General features: G+C 46.3%; 1 protein-coding gene across 1 annotated transcript in view; it reads left to right on the top strand.

Moving 5' to 3' along the window:
* Positions 1-2,840: 2,840 nt before the first annotated feature.
* Positions 2,841-20,018, top strand: part of rybpb (RING1 and YY1 binding protein b) — a 38,414-nt gene continuing 21,236 nt past the window's right edge. Inside the window, exons 1-2 of the mRNA XM_041980810.1 lie at positions 2,841-3,032; positions 3,631-3,756. Of these exons, the coding sequence (XP_041836744.1) occupies positions 3,007-3,032; positions 3,631-3,756 (152 nt within the window). The 5' untranslated portion in view covers positions 2,841-3,006. The remainder of the gene's footprint in view (positions 3,033-3,630; positions 3,757-20,018) is intronic.

Genomic DNA, 20,018 nt, shown 5'->3' with positions numbered 1-20,018 from the left:
TTCTTCAAATTCATGCCTAGAAGCAGTACAACCTGAATCTTCTGCAGCTCTCCAGATGTATTGGAATTCAGGATTGCCAGATGCTTCAAACAAAGTGCTTGTTTAAGAGGAGAGTGGCAGGCAGATTGAGTTGGAGTGGTTGTTAATTGTAGATAAACCACCAACCTGACAGGGATTTCCACTTTCTTTCAGCCTTGTAGAATAACATTTTGCAGCTTTGCACCAGCACGAACGGCAAAGTCACCGTCCTTTGCATCACAAAGTTCTTATAGCATATCCCACTTCAGATTTGTTTCACCACCTTAATGCCAAGCTGTTGAGCCTCACACCTCTCATAAATAATGAATGAGGGCTAACTGTTTGTCTTGTGAAATCGTCTGTGAGTAATGTAAGCACCTCGCTCAAGGGTGTAGTCGATGAGGGAAGAAAGGATCTGCTCTGTAAGTGCACTTCTCTCATCTTTAGGCCAGCTGTTCTCAATAAATGTTTCTAAATTCCTCCTTTAATACGTGCCTTTTGCCTGTTGTTTCAGTGAATTAAGCAGTCTGCACAGATACCGTGGTCTTTCCTGAAAAAAAAAAGAACATAAGTAGCTGCAAGGGCTTTTTCTATGAATACAAATAAACTCTACTCCCTACACTCTGTGCAAGTTAGTGGTATTTACTGTAACTTGGAAGTGAAAACAATCAAACAAAGCACAGGAGCTCATTACAGAACCAGCGAGGCAAAGACTAATGTTTTGACTGAATTGTAGTTATCAGTAGGCTACCATGATGAAGCTCAATTAAAGCAGCATGCAATGAACTAAGCGAAGGTAATCGCTGGGCGGAGAGCACGGATATTCACTCTGCGCAGAGAAAGAAAGGGATTGACAATAGAAGCGGAGTCGTGGAGAGCAGCTAATGAGCCTACATGATTCACGCTTGGTCTCCCCCACAGAGAGCCTCGTCCTGGGCAGAGTGGAGGCGCGAGAGAGGTGCAGCGGTTGTGCCAACACATTCCATGACGCAGCTTGTAAGAGCAGGAGGGAGAAATGGAGGCGATTAAGAGTTCCTCTTGCAAATGCTGGCAAACCACAGTCTTCTGTGTGCTATTAGTTGTGAATCAATGAGTCTGCATCAGCAGGTCATTCAGAGATGCCAATTAAAGCCCAGAAGAAAAATATAAACTCTATTCTTGATTATTGCTGTTTATTAAAAACATTTACATGCAAGAAAATGACTCTTTTGACACTATGCAGGACTAAACTGTGGATAGACTGTAAAAGAAAAACATCCTTTTTATTGAGTTAACGTGTAAGAGGCCATGCTCTGCAGCTGCTTTACATGTAGATGACAATACTTGCTGATTATGCTCTGGTGATGCAGTCCTGGTAAAATTGTGTGGAAAACTGAATGTTAAAACTAAAATGGTAGAGATCTGTTCTTTCTTCCACAGCATGCTGCAAGAGGCTGAACAAATTATAAGGGATCCTGCAATGCTGACACACAACGGTAGTTTCTTGCTTTCACAGTCAATAACAGTCCTTCTCTTCTAGCAACCTTCACTCAAATAACATTTCTCTATATTGCAATGATAAGTACCTTCGACTTGCCTGGAGTCACCTCTCATGTCTTTACATGTGGCCAAGAAAACAGAAAATATGTGCAGTGATTAGTTGAAGTGACAATGAAGAGAAATACAGTATATAAGACAGAGTTTGTACACATCTGATGATCTTGAAAATCAATATTTGGTACAAGCGCAGTCTGAACCCTCCAAGACAACTTTCTGTCATTTCTTATGATCTTCAGGAACAGTGCTCCAGGTTCCTTGAAGGACTTTCCAGGAACAGTGCTCCAGGTTCCTTGAAGGACTTTCCAGGAACAGTGCTCCAGGTTCCTTGAAGGACTTTCTAGGAACAGTTCTCCAGGTTCTTTGAAGGCCTTGAAGTGTTCCAGGAACAGTTCCTTGAAGGACTTTCCAGAAACAGTTCTCCAGGTTCCTTGAAGGACTTTTCAGGAACAGTTCTCCAGGTTCTTTGAAGGACTTTCCAGGAACAGTTCTCCAGGCTTCTTCCAAATTGCTTCCACACTGTTTCAGTAATGTTGAGGTCCAGGTGTCTGTGACAGCACCCAGCGCACAAAGATACCATCTGAACTTGTTCAACCCCCAGTTAGGTGCCTTTCTATGGTTGAATGATTCATCAGGGTGTGTTCAGTGGTTTGTCAAGGTATGACCAACTACAGTGGCTGGACTGAAAGTGGGAGGAAAAGGAAAAACTCTTCGGAAAAACTCTGACAGACCTTCAGAAAGCCCAGAGAACTATCTCTTAAATCACATTAATAAATAAAAAGTAAGTCTGGCTGCCTTGGAAGCAAAATATAAAGATATTAGGGGTGTCTCAATACTTTTGTAAATTATATTTACTTTAACTTTTCTATTTATTGCCTTAGTGTCACTGATTTAGCTTAATTCTGTCAAAGAAATGAGAATATGAGGACCCAAGTGCAGGCAGAAACACAGAACTAAACATTACCCTAAATACAAGAAACCAAGAACAAAAACCATGAACATAACAAAAACCAAACAGATGAAATAAGAACATAAACCGCGAATCATGACAAATTCCGTGTTTTTCTTAAACTTTCCTTTTCTTGTGGCTTGTAAACAACTTTGACGAAGTTCTGAATGGCCTGTTAGTTTATCTGGGAACATGGGAAGGCTATCAGCGTGGCAACTCTGCGCTCTGTACGGACGCGCGTGGGCTGACGAGGTGTGTTAAACATCTCTAGTAGTGGTTAAAATAGATGCTAACTATCCACTAGACTTTTAAACCGACCCGCGCGCTGATTGGCCAGACGCGGTCACGTGGTGAAGTGCAGTCAGTCGCGGTGCCGTGCCTCGAGCCAGCGCTGAGTGGAGCCTGTCTGCCAACAGCTTCAGCAGCGGCTCTATCTGGATCCTACTCTGTGACAATTAAAGGAGGGCCCCTTTTCTTCTTCATTTCGAGGATTATTCTTCACCATGGGCGACAAAAAGAGCCCTACCAGGTAATGTGACCCCCCGAGGTCGACTGAGACCGGGTTCGGGCGGTTAGGGATCGAGATTTGGACCCGTTTCTCAGACTCGGGGATCGTTTCTCCCTTTTTCAGTTGGTATGCCAAAGCTAGCTAGAATAGTGCAGTCACTATGGCGGCTTCTCGCTCCCTATAACCCAGTCACTTAACAGACAAAGAGATTTTTTTTCGCCTGTTATTCCCGGTAACGCTCCTCCTTTCGACGACGCCTTTCGGCGGACCAAAGTCCAGATGGGAATTATTAGATTTGGGTTTTATCGGCCGACCTACGAAGCTTAGATGCCAGCATTTTTAGCTCGGCTTCCCTGCCTGCTAGCCTAGCTGGCGATACAACCGGACGGTGTGGACAGTCTCCCGCTTCGCTGCCGTTGGGTTATTAAGCAACGAGCCGGACCTGCCGGGACTCGAACCCGGTGTTAGTGACAGCCCCGCCAGCTTTGTGCTGGATTAGGTAGCTCGTGTTTTATGCAGCAGGTTACGTGAGTCACAGTGTCCTCTGTTGTTAATTGATGCAATGTGTTTGTGGCATCTGTAAAACCAACTTGACCTTAACATTTGTGTCGTTTGTAAGGCCGAAAAGACAAGCCAAGCAGACCGCGGATGAAGGCTACTGGGACTGTAGTGTCTGCACCTTCAGGAACACAGCCGAGGCTTTCAAATGCAGCATCTGCGATGTGAGGAAGGGCACATCCACAAGGTAACCTAGCTCTCTCTCTCTTTCTCTCGCTCGCGCTTTCCTGGCTGCAGCAGCATTGCATCGCAGTTTGTGGGAATGACAGTTTGATGGACAGCCTGTCGTTGGGAACGTGTTGACTGAGAATCCTGCAAATATCTGCTGCTGCTGTTTGGATTATCCGTAGGTTCTCATGCCATCGCACTGCATCCGTCTGGGTCTGGGTTTGAGTCTGGGTCTGGAGCTGGGGAGGGAAGAGGGACCAGACTTCATGTACACAGCATGGTGGAGAGGCTGCTTTTATTTTCCTCATGGAGTGAAACAAGGTGCATGTCGCCTACCTGTAGGATTGCAGGTTTTCAGCCCATTTTATCGTCTTTATCTTCCAGTTAGCTGAAAAGCAGTTTAACTCCCAGAGCTCGCATTCATCTCTAGATTAACATGGGGTTGATGGTTTAGCTCAGGATTTCCCCCTGAGCTTAATTCAGAGAAATGTTTAGATGTCAGTAAAGGACGTGGTTTTATGGGAAACGGACGGCGTCGGTGCTCATGGTGATGGGATTCCCTTCCAGCTCGGTGCTGGGGAATGTTTTTCTATGACGTGCTGCTTGTCTACAGCGTGGGCTTGTTTGCTCACATCATCGGTTACATGTTGAGAATGACTCATTTGTGGCTTTGTTGAGGCCCTCGCACTCAAACCTGTCTAGCTATGGTTTACAATAAGTGGCTTGACTGACACCAACGGTGCGGGAGAACCTGCTTCACGGAGAAACCAAAAGACTGAGTCTGTGTCTGCTTCCCCTCCCCCCATGATCTTTTCCCAGCAGCTCTAGCTTAAGACCACAGCTGATGATGCTGGCTGAACACGCTGCATGACGGCAGGAAGCAGAGGCAAGCGTGCCGTAGCCGTCCCTCCCCAGTTCTCTGGAAACAACCGGCTGCATCTCTTCTTTCTTTTGTGCAAGCACATGACATGAGTGGAGTGTTTGTCACACATTCCCGTCTGATCTGAATTGTTAACCTTTGATTAATGCACTTGTGTTGTTGTGAGGCTCCCTCTTATTCTAATGAGGACTAATTAGCTGTCTTTTCCTCGCTGTTTGATGTACTCCAGCTAAGCAAGATGCTTTTAGCCAGATGATTTACACTTGAGGCTGTGCAGACGTTTGTTTTGCTGCTTTTATCTTATTGTGTGTTTATGCATGAGGCCACAAGTGTTCAGTTTTTAGAGATCCTCATGGCTGTTCTAAACGTAAGTTGGATTAGGATACTCTGTATTTATTGAAAGATACGGGAACTTATGTATTATCACTTTTGCTGCTTGTTTAGCAAAATCTTTCTTGAAAAGGCTTTTAACATGTGCTGTGATTGTGAAGAGGACTTTCACCCTCCGTCCAGAGTTGGCAGCTAGGAGACGAGAGATGCAGCATCACAGTCTTCATTTACCTCCATCTATTGCTGAGTGTGTGCTGGTACAGCAGACTCAATCAGATGGCAATAAAGCCTCGTGCATTCTCACTGTCAGCCTGTGTTTTATTGAAATTCAGGCTCAGGTTGATGTTTCCGTCCCGTTTCAGTCAGTAAAACACCAGCTGCCTCTACAGGTGTTGATGACCGATGCACAGTTATAAGCAGGTAGTGTCTTCGACTCTGCTGAGCTGGTTATCACGCTCCCTCTCCGCCAGCAGTAGTTAAGCTAGTTAACTCAAAGTTATGCAGCTCTCATTTATGCTAATAAAGGCAAGAATGTGTGTTAACGTGAGCCAAATTCCAGCTGTGGCATCAGCATGCGGGTAGAGGCCCAGGTTCTCCTGACGCACCTGGTGACCCGTCCAGCTCGAAGGAAACGTGATACCCAGTCAGCTCAGTCATGCCTCCTCCTTTCTGACTCCTAAACAACAACCCACCATGCTCATCTCCAGGTTGTCCAGGTCCAAGCAGCCTCTGTGGTAACTGGAGAAGGGCGGTGGATGCTATCGTGTTTTTGAACCTGATCAGTTTGCTTTGAGCCAGTGTTTGGTAAGTCTTCCTGGGCTGGAGAGACAGCAGGACATCTGTACAGCTGATTGATGGTGGGGATCACCGGAAGCCTTGGACCGCTGTGCTGTTATCTGCAGAGTGTGACTCGTCGCTTGTGCATCAGTTCAGATATCTCATCTGTATTTATTTAAGATGTATTACAACATTAAGAAGACACAATGAAAACTGAAATAGCCCACGCTACGTTCAAAGCTCCGACGGCTGCAAGGACTCAGAGCTTAAAGCCCCACAGTTCATGTAGGGTCTGATAGGGCCCGGCAGTATGACCGGAAAAGCAGACTCCACTGCTAACCCTCTTTTCTTTCTTAAAAACATATAAACTTATTAAAAACATTCATACAAGATGAAATATTGTGTTGAACACCGTATTCTTAGCAAAATGCAACAGCATGATCTCTTTCCACCAGCCGCTGTGTCGCCACACGTGACGCACGGAGAACTCAACTGCTGATGCTGGACGCCTCTTTCTGGAGTTTATGAGCAGCTGCTGGTTGCATTTATTTGATTTTATTGTTTCTAAATACTGTGATTTTACTCCCTGTACATTTATTCTCCAGTGCAGCACTTTGGTTCACTGTTGTTGTGTTAAAGTTATAAATAAAGTTGGATTGGATTGCTGCCGTTCATCTCGAAGGGACTCCCGTTGATTACTCTTATGGTTCTTTTTACTGGTTTTATAATCCTGTATAATCTTGGATTTTGTGTGTTAGTGGTAGGGCTGGGCGATACATCTCATATCCCCTGTAGCTCATTTTATCCCCTGAGAACGATGAACATCACCATAAAGAAATGCTTGTAATTTCAATTAATGAATAGTTTATATAAAATTAATGTGGAAATGTAGTTGAAATGATATACTAAACAAATAAAAGGTAGTATGTACTAAATATTTTTTATTTAGAACCATCTTCCTCCATCCGTGGGCATGCCGTAAGGAGCATCGTGATGTAAAACACTGCAGTAAAGCACCAAACTGCGGCGTAAACGATAGACATTTGACATATATATCGTTATATCGCCCGGCCCTAGTCAGCAGGTTTTTACAGTTTTTACATTTTTTTGTGTGTTCAGCGAGTTTCAGCTGTTGTTGTGTTAAAGTGTTTTATAAATAAAGTTGTGTTGAGCAACTTTAACAGTAAAGTCCAGCAGTGAATGCCGGCTCATCTCACCGTGTATCTGTGGGGGCTTTCAGACGGACCTGGTTCTGGTTCTAAAGTCTCCGAACTTCGGTTCTTTCTGGCAAACATAAAATAAAGGAAATACACATGTGGACAAAGTTGTCGGTTCCCTTCGGTTAATGAAAGAAAAACTCACAATGTTCACAGAAACAACTTGAATCTGACCGAAGTAATAATAAATAAAAATTCTATGAAATTTAACCAGTGAAAGTCAGACGTTGCTTTTCAACCATGTTTCAACAGAATTATTTAAAAAATAAACTCATGAAACAGGCCTGGACAAAAATGATGGTTCCCTTAACTTAATATTTAGTTGAACAACCTTTTGAGGAAACCACTGCAATCCATCGATTCCTGTAACTGTCAGTGAGACTTCTGCTCCTCTCAACAGGTATTTTGATCCACTCCTCAGAAGCAAACTGCTCCAGTTGTCTCAGGTTTGAAGGAGCCTTTTCCAGACGCCATGTTTCAGCTCCTTCCAAAGATGTACAATAGGATTTAGTTCAGGGCTCATAGAAGCCACTTTAGAATAGTCCATGTTTTCCTCTTAGCCATTCTTGGTGTTTTTAACTGTGTTTTGGGTCTTTGTTGTAAGACCCATGACCTGCGACTGAGACCAAGCTTTCTGACACTGGCCAGCACATTTCTCTCTAGAATCCTTGATAGTCTTGAGATTTCATTGTACCTGCACAGATTCCAGACACCCTGTACCAGATGCAGCAAAGCAGCCCAGAACATACCAGAACCTCCTCCATGTTCCACAGTAGGGACGGTGTTCTTTTCTTCATATGCTTCATTTCTCCGTCTGGAAACATAGAGCTGAAGTGTCTTGTCTCGTCTGTCTATAGGACATTCTCCCAGAAGCTTTGTGGCTTGTCAGCATGTAGTTTGTCTTTTTTTATGGTTTGTTTTTAACAATGGTTCCTCCTTGGTCGTCTCCCATTAACTCCACTTTGGCTCAAACAAGGACGGATGCTGCGATCTGACACTGATGTTCCTTCAGCTTGAAGTTCACCTTTAATCTCTTTAGAAGTTTTTCTGGGCTCTTTTGTTACCGTTCGTATTATCCGTCTCTTTGGTTTGTCATCAGTTTTCCTCCTGCAGCCACGTCCAGGGAGGTTGGCTACAGTCCCATGGATCTTAGATTTCTGAATAATATGTGCAGCTGTAGCCACAGGAACATCAAGCTGCTTGGAGATGGTCTTATAGCCTTTACCTTTAACATGCTGGTCTATAATTTTCTTTCTAATCTCCTGAGACAACTCTTTCCTTTGCTTCCTCTGGTCCATGTTGAGTGTGGTAAACACCATGTCACCAAACAGCACAGTGACCACCTGCAGCCTATATATAGACCCACTGACTGGTTACAAGGTTGTAGACACCTGTGATGCTAATTAGTGGACACACCTTGGATTAACACGTCCCTTTGGTCACATTATTTTCAGTCTTTTCTAGGGGTACCATCGTTTTTGTATAGGTCTGTTTAATTAGTTTATTTTTTAAATAATTCTGTTGAAACATGGTTGAAAAGCAACGTCTGACTTTCACTGGTTAAATTTCATAGAATTTTTATTTATTATTACTTTAGTCAGATTCAAGTTATTTCTGTGAACATTGTGAGTTTTTCTTTCATTAACCGAAGGGAACCACCAACTTTGTTCACGTGTGTACCTGGTGGGCGTAGGTTACCTGTTACAGAGTTCATGAACACATGATTCAGCACAGCTGATTTTAATGTTGCTGATGTTTACGACCATGTATACATCTGTCCGGCCGCCTGTCTGTATGTTAGAGCCCAACCGATTGATCGGCCGGAGTTTTGCCAATTAAATGCCAATATACTCTTAATTTCTCAAAAACAGTAAATGTTTAACTTTGTGTTCCATGTGTCGTTGGTTGTGTCGGTCATGCTTTACATTTACGTTGCATTGCTAAAGCTCTGCTAGCCTAGCTTAAGTTACTTCCTGTCTGTTTATGTTAGCGTGAACGTCGCTGTGGTTATCCCAATCTAGCATAGCGTTAGCTAGCAGCATAAAGCCAGTAAGGAACTGCAGAAATAAGATAAAATCTGAGTCCAGAACAAGGTTCATCCTTCCATCAGCTGCATGGTGAGACGGATGGCAGGAGGGTGGATGTGAAGCAGAGAGGAGGGACGTTAAAATGATGAACATTACTCTGTTTGCAGCTACGTCAGGATGTCGCTCCTAGTTTCACTGTCAGGAAATCCTAGAACGGGACGGCGGCTGCAGCAGCTCGCTGTGGTGTTGTGGAGGAACATGAGTTCCAGACTATCTGGGACCATCGTATGTTTAAAATAATAAGAAGAATGGAGTAGAGAAAATGTCATGTAACGTTAAACGGTGTCAGAGGGCTGCATGGATAATGTTCTACCAGCAGCTTCACATCAGAATTTTTCTGCCATATATTTGAATCAGCCTCAAAAAGTCCACATTGGTCTGTTGGTCTGGCTGCTAGCAACATGTCTCTAAAAGCCATGGATGAACTTTGCTTAAATGTTCAGGAAATGTCAGAAATGGAATGAAGGAGCATGTGATCAGATTTTGGGGGTGATCCAGATCACCGCCTGAAACCAGGAATGTTTTCAAGGATTCTTTACTATGGACAGACAGGGATCATTTCATCAGATAATCCCCACAATCTAAACAAATGGCAGTGACCTGGTGGAGGTGTGCGCTCTCCGAGTGCCTCTAGTTTTATTACACTGTATTTCAGCACGGGGGGGTGGGGACACCACCACCCTGGGGAAATGCTGAAATGTGAACGTCTTGCATCCTGCTGCTGTTTGATTAAATCATATGGGAAGCCGTGGATGTGACAGTGGATGTAAAGAGGAGCTGAATCAGTCCGGATAAGTGTTGAACATCAGAGGTGTTGGTGTGTGCGCAACATCTGCAAGTTATTGAAAAATAATGAGGGTGTGTGGCTGTGTTTGTGTGTCTCGGTGTGTGTGCTCATCTGTCTTTTACAATGATGGAATGGAGTCATTATTATCTGTGCATTCCACCACTGTCACATTACGGAAAATTGTCTGGGATAATGGAATTACATAAGGGATTTACATCCCCTTCCTCGCCCACCCGCTGCACAGACGGCAGCCCCCACTCAGGAAACTGCTCCTGCTTATCCAGCGTTATCAGCATCTGCAGCCCTGAGCTGGAGTGGGTCGCCCCTAATCTTTACATGTTAATTGCCGGATTTAAAAGTTCTTAATTACTTCATGGGATTTGGCAGTTGTGTGAGAGATTAAATACAATAGCTAATCTGGCAATCTGACAAAACAGAATTGTTGAGAAGGCTGTTAAATTTGGGGGGGGGGGGGGGGGGGGTACAAATGAGTGTGAAAGCCCCCCACCCCCTTTGTCTTTATTGTCCATCCTGTGCAACACTTTGGTCCACTGAGGTTGTAACTGTGCTGTAGAAATAAATCTGACTTGACGGCGAGGGAGAGAGGAGTCTAGAAGCCATGGGAAAACCTAAACGAAGATTTAAAGTGGCATCTGGACACTTTCCTGTCCTAACGGTGAGGGGACAGTGTCCTCATGACACTTGTGGGGTGCTGATGAGGGGGTGGTCTGTAGACGGGGTAATGGTCTTTAAAGGGGGGTGGTGGTCTGTAGTGGGGGCGTGCTCAGTCAGGAATGTCCAGGGTCTCTAGCAGAGTGAAGCATGTTATTTCCCAGTGAACAAGAGTCTGAACAACTTTTTTTCCCTCCATCCATCTGTGACACTTGTTGTTTGCTGAAAATGAGTTAAAAGACAGAACTGAACGGACAAATATTTGTCCATCTTTAGTAGTGTCAAAAATATCCATTCTCAGATACTAATTAGCACTAAAATTTAGCATCTAGTAATATATTAATTAGCACTTGTATCAATAGTTAAAAGCTACTTTGGCCTTTGGTGGTTCACATAAAGGACCTTTCACCGCTGCCCATTTTAAACAGGCAGTGCAATGGGCTGCCCTGCCCCTACAGCAGCTACCTGGTGGACCCATTGTTTACAGCATTGCCAACTTAGCAACTTTATCACTGTAATTAGGAAGTTTTCAGACCCAATTAGTATCATGACAACTCCAATCCAGAGCTTTTAATCCAATCTGTAATTGCTCTGAAAGCTCCTGAGAAACTAGTCCAGAATAAATCAGGTCACTTTGGTACATTTGGGTCGTGGCTGCATCGGTCAGCAGAGACTTTGTGTTTGGCTTCTGTGGTGTCAGGTTTCCTCCACATCTTGTTTCTGGAGGTTGTTCACCTTGTCTGGAATGTAAAAGCCTGCTGCGATCAGTCGGTGTCCCCTCAGACAGGCAGGGCCATTTGGTTCCTTCTTTTCCAGAGCTAGCAAAGTTAGGACCGTATGAAATCTGTCTTATTTTTACCCAAATCCCATGTTTTTCTTCCCACTGAATTCTGTATCTTTCTTATCTTAAAAAATATATTTGACTCTTTCGATGCAGTGATGGAGCTGTTGTTGCCCAGCAGTGTTCGTAGAAACTGCTTCACAACTTTAATTTTCAGGGATGCAACATCACGTTACAGCTCAGTTTGGCTTTACACATCGCTTTCCATGCTAGCAACTGGATATAAATGTCAGGCTGAAATGCTTTCTCCTGGCCTTCCTTCCCTTGCTACGCCCGAATGTTCAGCTTTCCTGCTTTCTCCTGGTCTTGTGTCTCTTGCTGTTTTTTTTTTTTTTAAATTACATGCACAAAACTAGCTGTGCTGAATAGACTGACACAATTTCAAAAAGTGAAATTGAAAAATAATTAGAAGTGAACTTTCAGTAAAGACGTGAACTCGTTGTAAAATAATCCCAAGTAAATTTCAACCAGTAATAGAAAGCACCAATAGTGCTGGGTGATTAATCGAATTTTAATCTCAATTACGATCATAAAAATGAAATGATCCGATTATTTGCGCCTTCTCACTTCACTCTTGTGCTGTTTTCAGTTGCAAATCAAGCGCCACCGGCAGCGCTCTGCTGCAGACTCCTCCCACCGGCAGCGCTCTGCTGCAGACTCCTCCCACCGGCAGCGCTCTGCTGCAGACTCCTCCCACCGGCAGTGCTGATTTGCCCGTCCGTCCGTTCATCTATGCTGGGGTGGGGGGGTGGGCATGCGGTCGGCTACGGCCTAGCTGTCACCAGCGTCTGCGTGCGGTCGGCTACGGCCTAGCTGACGCGCTGTGTCTGCGGTCGGCTACGGCCTAGCTGTCGCGCTGCGTCTGCGTGCGGTCGGCTACGGCCTAGCTGTCGCGCTGCGTCTGCGTGCGGTCGGCTACAGCCGGCTACGGCCTAGCTGTCGCTGGTGAGTTTGCTCTCTCACTTGAGCGTAGGAGGAACGTGTTGTTTTGATGTCGTGTTGCAGTTTCTCCTCCTAACCTGAAGGTGGCAGCAGGGGTGGCATTGATCACTAAACTCACCTGGTCGGAGTTCTTTTGATGGTTTACTTCAGTTCGGTAGGTGTTTTCTGTTTTAAAACAACAATGGCGTCCAGTACGGTTCAGTGTCTTTATTAGCTTGTGGAAGAAAACAAAGAAATAATTTGATTAGCCTCAACTTGATCCACTGGTTATTGTTTTTAAAAACGGTGGTGACCACACAAATTCAGCGAGAAGATCCAAATATCCAGCAACACGTGATCCCAAACTGACCAATCAGAAGGTAGTACATCTGTGTAACTGTCTGCGTAGTAGGGGTGCAGGTCAGGTCAGAAAGTATTGCGCGCTGAGACTTCGCAGAGGTACGCAGTGCCTACGGCGGTGACGCAAACGCTGTGAGCATAAATCTGCCTTGAAGGTCCGATCAACGGATGTTTATGGTATGTTGAATGTAAAGATGTTACAGCAACAGGATTTACTCAGCGGTCATATTGGGAGGGTCCATAATGCAGTATTGGATTTTTTTTTCCTTGAAGCAGGGTGGCTGATTTTTGACATGTTAATATCTGTAATAACTTAAAATGCCAGCAGATTTACTCGAGATATGTCTCTTCTATCAAAAGATCGCTATTACTACTATATTGCTAAGAGACCTCTATTTTAACATGGAAATAGTTTCTGTTGTGAGTTTGTTTCAATGCCAATATTTTTTCTCCTGAAAGCCAAGACTTGAGAGAATGACGATGTGCAGATGAGAAAAGGCTTGGTCACTGTTGATCTGTGTGTTATTTCTACAAAGTTCTGTTGTCGTCAGTCAGTGTTTCCGTCTAGACTCTATTCTCTCCTCCGTCTCCTCTACTTCATCTCTTTGGATCAGAGTTCCAGAAAAATCAAACTGGTCTTGGGGAGGTCCAGCTCTGAAATGAGCATCAAACTGCAAGTCGCCTCTTTTTTCTTTCCAGCTGCTGTTATAAACGACAGAACCCCGGACATTAAATCATGCGGTTTATGGCGCCGCAGCTACGTTCGAGCCACGGATTTATCTGGAGCCAGTTAGCCTGGACCTTTGCTTTGGGCTGCGTGGTAACATTACCGGCACCTGTGCTACGACACTGCTGACGCCAGCACCGCTGCTAGCGCGGACCTTCTGTGGGGGTAGAGTGCTCCGTGCGGGTGGATCAGATTTCTCTTGCTCATAACTCGCCAACCCTTGGTCAGAAAATTGTGAAACTTTTCACACATCTTCCGCAACATCCACAGAGTGTGTCTTGTGAGTTTCAGCTCGATCTGTCCAGAAATGACCAAGTTATAACCGCCACGAACTGTCCACGAACCTGAACTGACGCCTAATAATAAAGGCTTAGACGTGTACACAAAATGTTCAAAAGGCCACAACTTCCCCAAATATGAAGATAAATTAAATGATGAAAATTAAAACTAGGGGTCCTTGTAGCATGCACAACAAGTGTTCCATGTTTGAAGAAAATCGGAGCAAGTACAGTCCAGTTATGTCAGTTTGAAAAAAATGTGTACATGTGTAAGACTTTATCATTGAGCGTCAGGTCGAGTTCGAGTATTCGGTCACAACTCGGTCATACGTGCACGTAGAAAGCTGAAACTCCAGATACAGACTCCTGAAGGTCCAATGAGTGTGTCACATCAATTTCAGATCGATCTGTCCAGAAATTACCAAGTTATAGCTTCCTTCCACGAACATGACATAAAAGCCCAAAATTCAAAGTCAACTTTATTGTCAATTCTGCAATATGTACAAGACATACAGAGGATCGAAATTGTGTTTCACTCAAACCCAAGGTGCAGACAATAAACATTTAACATACATCTTCAAGTAAAAAAGGTCTCTACTATGCTATACTATATAAAAGACTGTACTATACTATACTATATAAAAAAATATACTATGCTATATAAAAGAAATAAAAAACAAGAAATATAAATAATGAAAAAGGCACAAGTAGCAGCAACATATATTGGGTAAAGAAAACCAGATGAATGCACCAATGAATACAGTGGTGCAAATGGCATAGCAGCTGTGCAGGTTTAGCTTATGGTAAAGTTAAGTGTCCATGAACAGTTCAGAGTTGATGGGAGGGGGGTTCAGAGTCTGGAGGTTTTGTGGGCAGGGGGCAGCGAGGGGAGGGGGGGCAGGGCAGGGAGCGAGTTCAGCATCCTGACAGCCTGGTGGAAGAAGCTGTCCTTCAGTCTGCTGGTCCTGGCGCTGAGACTCCGCAGTCCCCTACCTGATGGCAGCAGACTGAAGAGGCTGTGTGACAGGTGGGTGGGGTCACCAGCGATGCCGAGAGCTTTGCGGGTGAGGCGGGTGCAGTAGATGTCGTGGAGAGGGGCACCGATGATCTTCTCAGCTGTTCTCACGATGCTTTGGAGGGTCTTGCGGCAGGACGCGGTGCAGGAGCCGTACCACATGATGGGGGCTGGGGCTCTAGCTCTTCTCAGCTTGCGGAGGAAGTAGAGGCGTTGATGGGCTTTCTTAGTCAGTGCTGTTGTGTATTTGGTCCAGGAGAGGTCCTCTGAGATGTGTACACCCAAGAACTTGGTGCTGCTCACCCTCTCCACAGCAGCACCGTTGATGGTCAGAGGAGCATGTTGGGAGTGGCCTCTCCTGAACCCACAACAATCTCCTTTGTCTTCTCAACGTTCAGAGAGAGATTGTTGAGTAAGCACCACAAGGCCAAGCGGTTCACCTCGCTCCGGTAGTTTGTCTCCTCTCCGTTACTGATGAGACCCACAACAGTCGTGTCGTCCACAATCTTGATGACGAGGTTTGAGCTGTGCAGAGGGGTGCAGTCGTGGGTCAGCAGGGTGAAGAGGGGCCCCCGTGTTCAGAATGATGGTCCTGGATGTGTTGCTGCCGACCCGTACTGCCTGTGGTCGCCCGGTCAGGAAGTCAAACAGTCAGTTGCAGAGCGAGGTGTTCAGTCCCAGCCTGTCCAGTTTGGGAACGAGCTGTTGGGGGATGATTGTGTTGAAAGCTGAGCACGTGGGAACAACAGCCTGACTCAACGAGGTGTTAAAGATGTCTGTGAAGACATCTGTGAGTTCTGCTGCACAGTCCCTCAGCACGCGGCCAGGTATGTTGTCTGGACCAGGAGCTTTGCAAGCGTTGGTCCTGCTGAGTGCTCTCCTCACCCTGTCCGGGGTCAGCGTCAGCACCTGGTCGCCAGGAGGGGGTGGAGTCTTCTGTGCAGGCATGCTGTTGTGTGCTTCAAAGCAAGCAAAGAAGTGTTGCCATCACAGGTCTGCGGTAGGAGTTTGTAGTCCGTAATGATCTGTATTCCCCTCCACAGGCTCCGTGTGTCTCTGCTGTCGCTGAAACGGTGTGATATTTTCCTGGAGTACTGCCTTTTAGCCTCTCTGATGCCACGGGACAGGTCGGCCCTGGCTGTCCTCAGGCCCACCTCGTCTCCTGCTTTGAAGGCAGCGTTCCGAGCTTCAGGAGGCTGTGGACCTCTCCTGTCAGCCATGGCTTCTGATTGGCCCGAACTGAGATGGGCTTTAGTTCTGTTAACATCCTCAGAGCACTTGGTGATGTAGGCGGTGACTGAGTCTGAGTACTCCTGAATGTCTGTGTTGTTATTGTTGGTGGCGGCCTGTCTAAAAACATTCCAGTCTGTGCTATAAAAGCAGTCCTTTACTGCCCCTGAAGACCCCTCTGGCCACACCCGTACCTGCTTGTGAACTGGTTTGGTGACTTTAACCAGTGGTCTGTATGCAGGCATTAGCATGACAGTGAGGTGGTCTGAGGCTCCGATGTGGGGGAGGGCCTTGTAAACCCCCTTCTGAGTGGAATAAACTTGGTCCAAAGTGTTATTCCCACGTGTTGGAAAGTCAATGTGTTTGTATATTTTAGGAAACACACTCTTTGGGTCTGCGTGATTGAAATCCCCAGCCAAGATGAGAAACGCATCTGGGTGGGCTGTCTGCTGCTCACTGATGTGTAGATACAGTTCATTCATTGCCTCTCTCCTGTTGTTATTGTTGGGGCTGGGAGGCACATAGACTGCTGTCATTAGTATGGCTGAATATTCCCGCGGGAGGTAAAACGGCCGACACATAATGATCATAAACTCCGCTAACATTGAGCAGTATTTGCAGACCACAACAGCATCACGGCACCACGCGTCATTGATGTAAACGCACAGACCGCCACCACGGGTCTTACCTTCTTCGGCGAGCGCTCTGTCCGCCCGGTAACAGGTTAGACCCTTGAGGTGGACGGCGTGGTCCGCTACGTTGTTGCTGAGCCATGATTCTGTAAACACGTAAACACAACACTCTCTCAATGTCCTCTGAGTAGTCCGTAATAGTCGTATGTGATCCAGTTTGTTGTCCAAACAGTGTATGTTCGCCAGCGTGATGGAGGGAATAGCCGGCTTGTGTGGGTTAGCTGCTAGCCTGGCTCGGATACCTCCGCGCTTACCCCGCTTTTGTCTGCGCTCACACCGTTTGTGAAGCCTCCACTCTGGGCGAGGTGCAGGGCTGGGGGTCGGCGGGGGTCCGGAGCAGACCACAGGCGCGTAACTCCTCTTTGTGTGCAGAGTTTAAGTCCAAAGTTATGGTTTTGATGATGTTGAGCAAAAACTCACGACAGTAGGTGCGCCTCAGGACAGGTAGACATAACGAAGACTTACAAAAACACTGCAACTTACACGACAAAAAACACGAAAACACCTCTTTGTCGGGAGAGCGTGAAGCCGCTGCAGTTATCCGCGCCGCCATCTTCCCTTGTGTCAGACGTGGTCCAAGCTTCTCCAACACGCACAACTCCCCCATTCTTGAAGCTAAAAGGCTCAAATTTGGAAGGGGGGTTCCTTGAAGCCTCTCCTACATTGGAGGAAAATTTCAGCTATGTCAGATAAGCAGAAAAAGCAAAATCGGCGACACGTCGCGGAGCTCCGGATTTTTAAAGATGGCCGCCGTGAGGTTTTTAGCTCATAACTCCACAACGCCTCGTCCCAGAGAGGTGAAACTCGCAGGACATGTCCGGCAAGGTCTCCTGCGGTTGTCCTGCGAGTTTGAGCCCGATCCGTTCCAAAATGAGCGAGTTATATCCCGCTGTCCGCGGCTCGGAACAGACGCCCCATGTTGAGGTATACGGCGGTGTACACCTCCGAATTTGAGAGCTCGCAGCTCGGCCAAGCATTGTCCCAGAGAGATGAAACTCGCTGGCCCGATTCATATACATCCAAAGAGTGAGTCCTGTCAGTTTCAGCCCGATCCGTCCAGGGGAAACCCACTTTCCAGAGTGCATTGCTTGCTCCGAAGCCCGCCCTCTGGTGGATCGTGGACGCAACTGCAAGTGCAACCCCCACTTTGACGATTTATTTCGGGGCGACTGTTGGGGGTACGCATGCGCTTGGGTTCCCGTAGCCTAGAGGGGTCCCAGATGAGCGCGTGGACACCTGGCACGCCTCTACGCCCTCGGGGGAGCCCGCACAGGGCTCCCAAAGAGGGCCCAAAAACAGCTTTCGGACGCCATTGTAAAGTATAGGCTTGTGGACGCGGTTCCGACCACAAAGGCCTACGGGGGGTGAGATCAGCATTTAAACCAGCCATCCGTGAACGGGTCGTCTTACCGGTGGGAAATCTGCCACCAGCGTCCAATTCGCAGAGGGATTTCAGAGCTGAGGGGAGGCGAGAGGGCTCCTTCTTCATTTTAGTGGCTACGCTGCATGATATTATCACACCTCTGAGGTTGCATGCCGGAGTTTCCTGCATTGTAAGAGTTGGGTTCGTGGGTATTGATTATATTTCACGTGATTCCTGGAATCCCCAGTGAACCTCAGGCCCTGATATCTGCATGGTGACTGGAATTAAAAGGCTTCAGCTTCTACAGGCTGGTTTATATAAAAGGAAAAACTGGTGGACCAGAAATGGTTTGTAGGGTTTTAACGGTTATAGTGCTGGGCAATATGGCCTAAAACTGAGATCCCGATTAGTTTTTTTGGCTTTGTCCTGATTCACAATATTCATCCCGATGTTTTAAAATCTCGTCTAAAACCGTCCGTCAGTCGATCGATTGCGGGGGCAGCTGCCTAAGCAGGGAAACCCAGACTTCCTTCTATGCAGCCACATTCACCAGCTCATCCAGAGGGATCCCGAGGCGTTCCCAGGCCAGCCGAGAGATGTAATCCGTCCAGCTTGTCCTGGGTCTTCCCCGGGGCCTCTTTCCGGTGGGACGTGCCCAGAACACCTCACCAGGGAGGCATCCAGGAGGCATCCTGGAGGCATCCTGACCAGATGCCCGAGCCACCTCATCTGGCTCCTCTCGATGTGGAGGAGCAGCGGCTCCACTTTGAGCCCCTCCCGGATCACCGAGCTTCTCACCCTATCTCTAAGGGAGAGCCCGGCCACCCTGCGGAGGAAACTCATTGCGGCTGCTTGTATTTGCGATCTCGTTCTTTCAGTCACTACCCACAGCTGGTGGCCATGGGTGAGGGTGGGAACGTAGATCGACCAGTAAATCCAGAGCTTTGCCTTTTGGCTCAGCTCCTTCTTCACCACGACAGACCGATGCAGAGTCTGCATCACTGAGTAAAACAACCGTAGCTCCACTAGACTGGTCGGTAGCTTTTTAAATAAACAGAAACCAGCTCTTTATAATGGTTTAGTGCAATTGTTTAATTGATTAGTTTTTGTATTGGTATTTATATGGATCTCCATCAGCTGTTGGAGATCAGCTGTTCTATCTTCATCCATGCTCAACAATAAAGTTTAAAGACTAATCTGATGCTCTTTACCTTCTTTAAATGATACCATGTCCTTTCTGACTCTACATGGTCGCATGCTCACAGCTCTCCACTCGAGCGCACTCCCACCAGCTGTGTAAATAACCAATAATAACCAGCTTCATCATCCCGCCGGTAAAGCTGACGTAGCGTCGCTTGATGCTATTCTATTCTATTCTATTCTATTCTATTCTATTCTACAGTCATTTAGCAGACGCTTTTATCCAAAGTGACTTACATTTGAGAATAAGAACAACACAAGCATGAATTCAAACAAGATGGGACGTCCAAATTAAGTGATAGTCAGACTGCTTTGAGTCCAGTTGGACCAGGTGCTGTCATGTAGTGCTAGAGGCAGTGCATCTAAAACATCATCTTGGCCAAAAGTGCAGCAGCTTCTTCAGTACTTGGTTGAGCCAAAGAGCTGGACAAATCTTTCTAACTAATTCTGAGTAGAAGAGTTAAGCTAAGTGTGGAAATGCTCCTTAAACAACTGAGTCTTTAGCTTGCTTTTAAAAGTGGATAAGGACTCTGTGGATCGGACGGAGTTTGGTAGATGGTTCCACCACCGGGGAACAACAGAGGAGAAGAGTCTAGCTACTGATGTGGCGCCACCTTGTGGTGGGAGCACTAGGCGTCTTTCACTGGCAGAGCGTAACTGTGGAGAGGGAGTGTAGCTCTGGATTAAGGAGTGGAGGTAGACCGGAGCCGTTTGGGTTATTGTTTTGTAAGCCAGAAGCAGAGCTTTGAATCTGATGCGCTGCAACTGGAAGCCAGTGGAGAGCAATTAGCAGCGGAGTGACATGAGCTCTTTTGGGCTGGTTGAAGACCAGACGTGCTGCTGTGTTCTGGATCATCTGCAGAGGTTTAACTGAGCATGCAGGCAGGCCAGTCAGTAAGGAGTT

This window comes from Melanotaenia boesemani, chromosome 3, assembly GCF_017639745.1.
Source record: "Melanotaenia boesemani isolate fMelBoe1 chromosome 3, fMelBoe1.pri, whole genome shotgun sequence".
NCBI classification, from domain to species: Eukaryota; Metazoa; Chordata; class Actinopteri; order Atheriniformes; family Melanotaeniidae; genus Melanotaenia; species Melanotaenia boesemani.
Note: the sequence above shows the minus strand (reverse complement) of the source record. Positions and strands in the feature narration are given on the sequence as shown.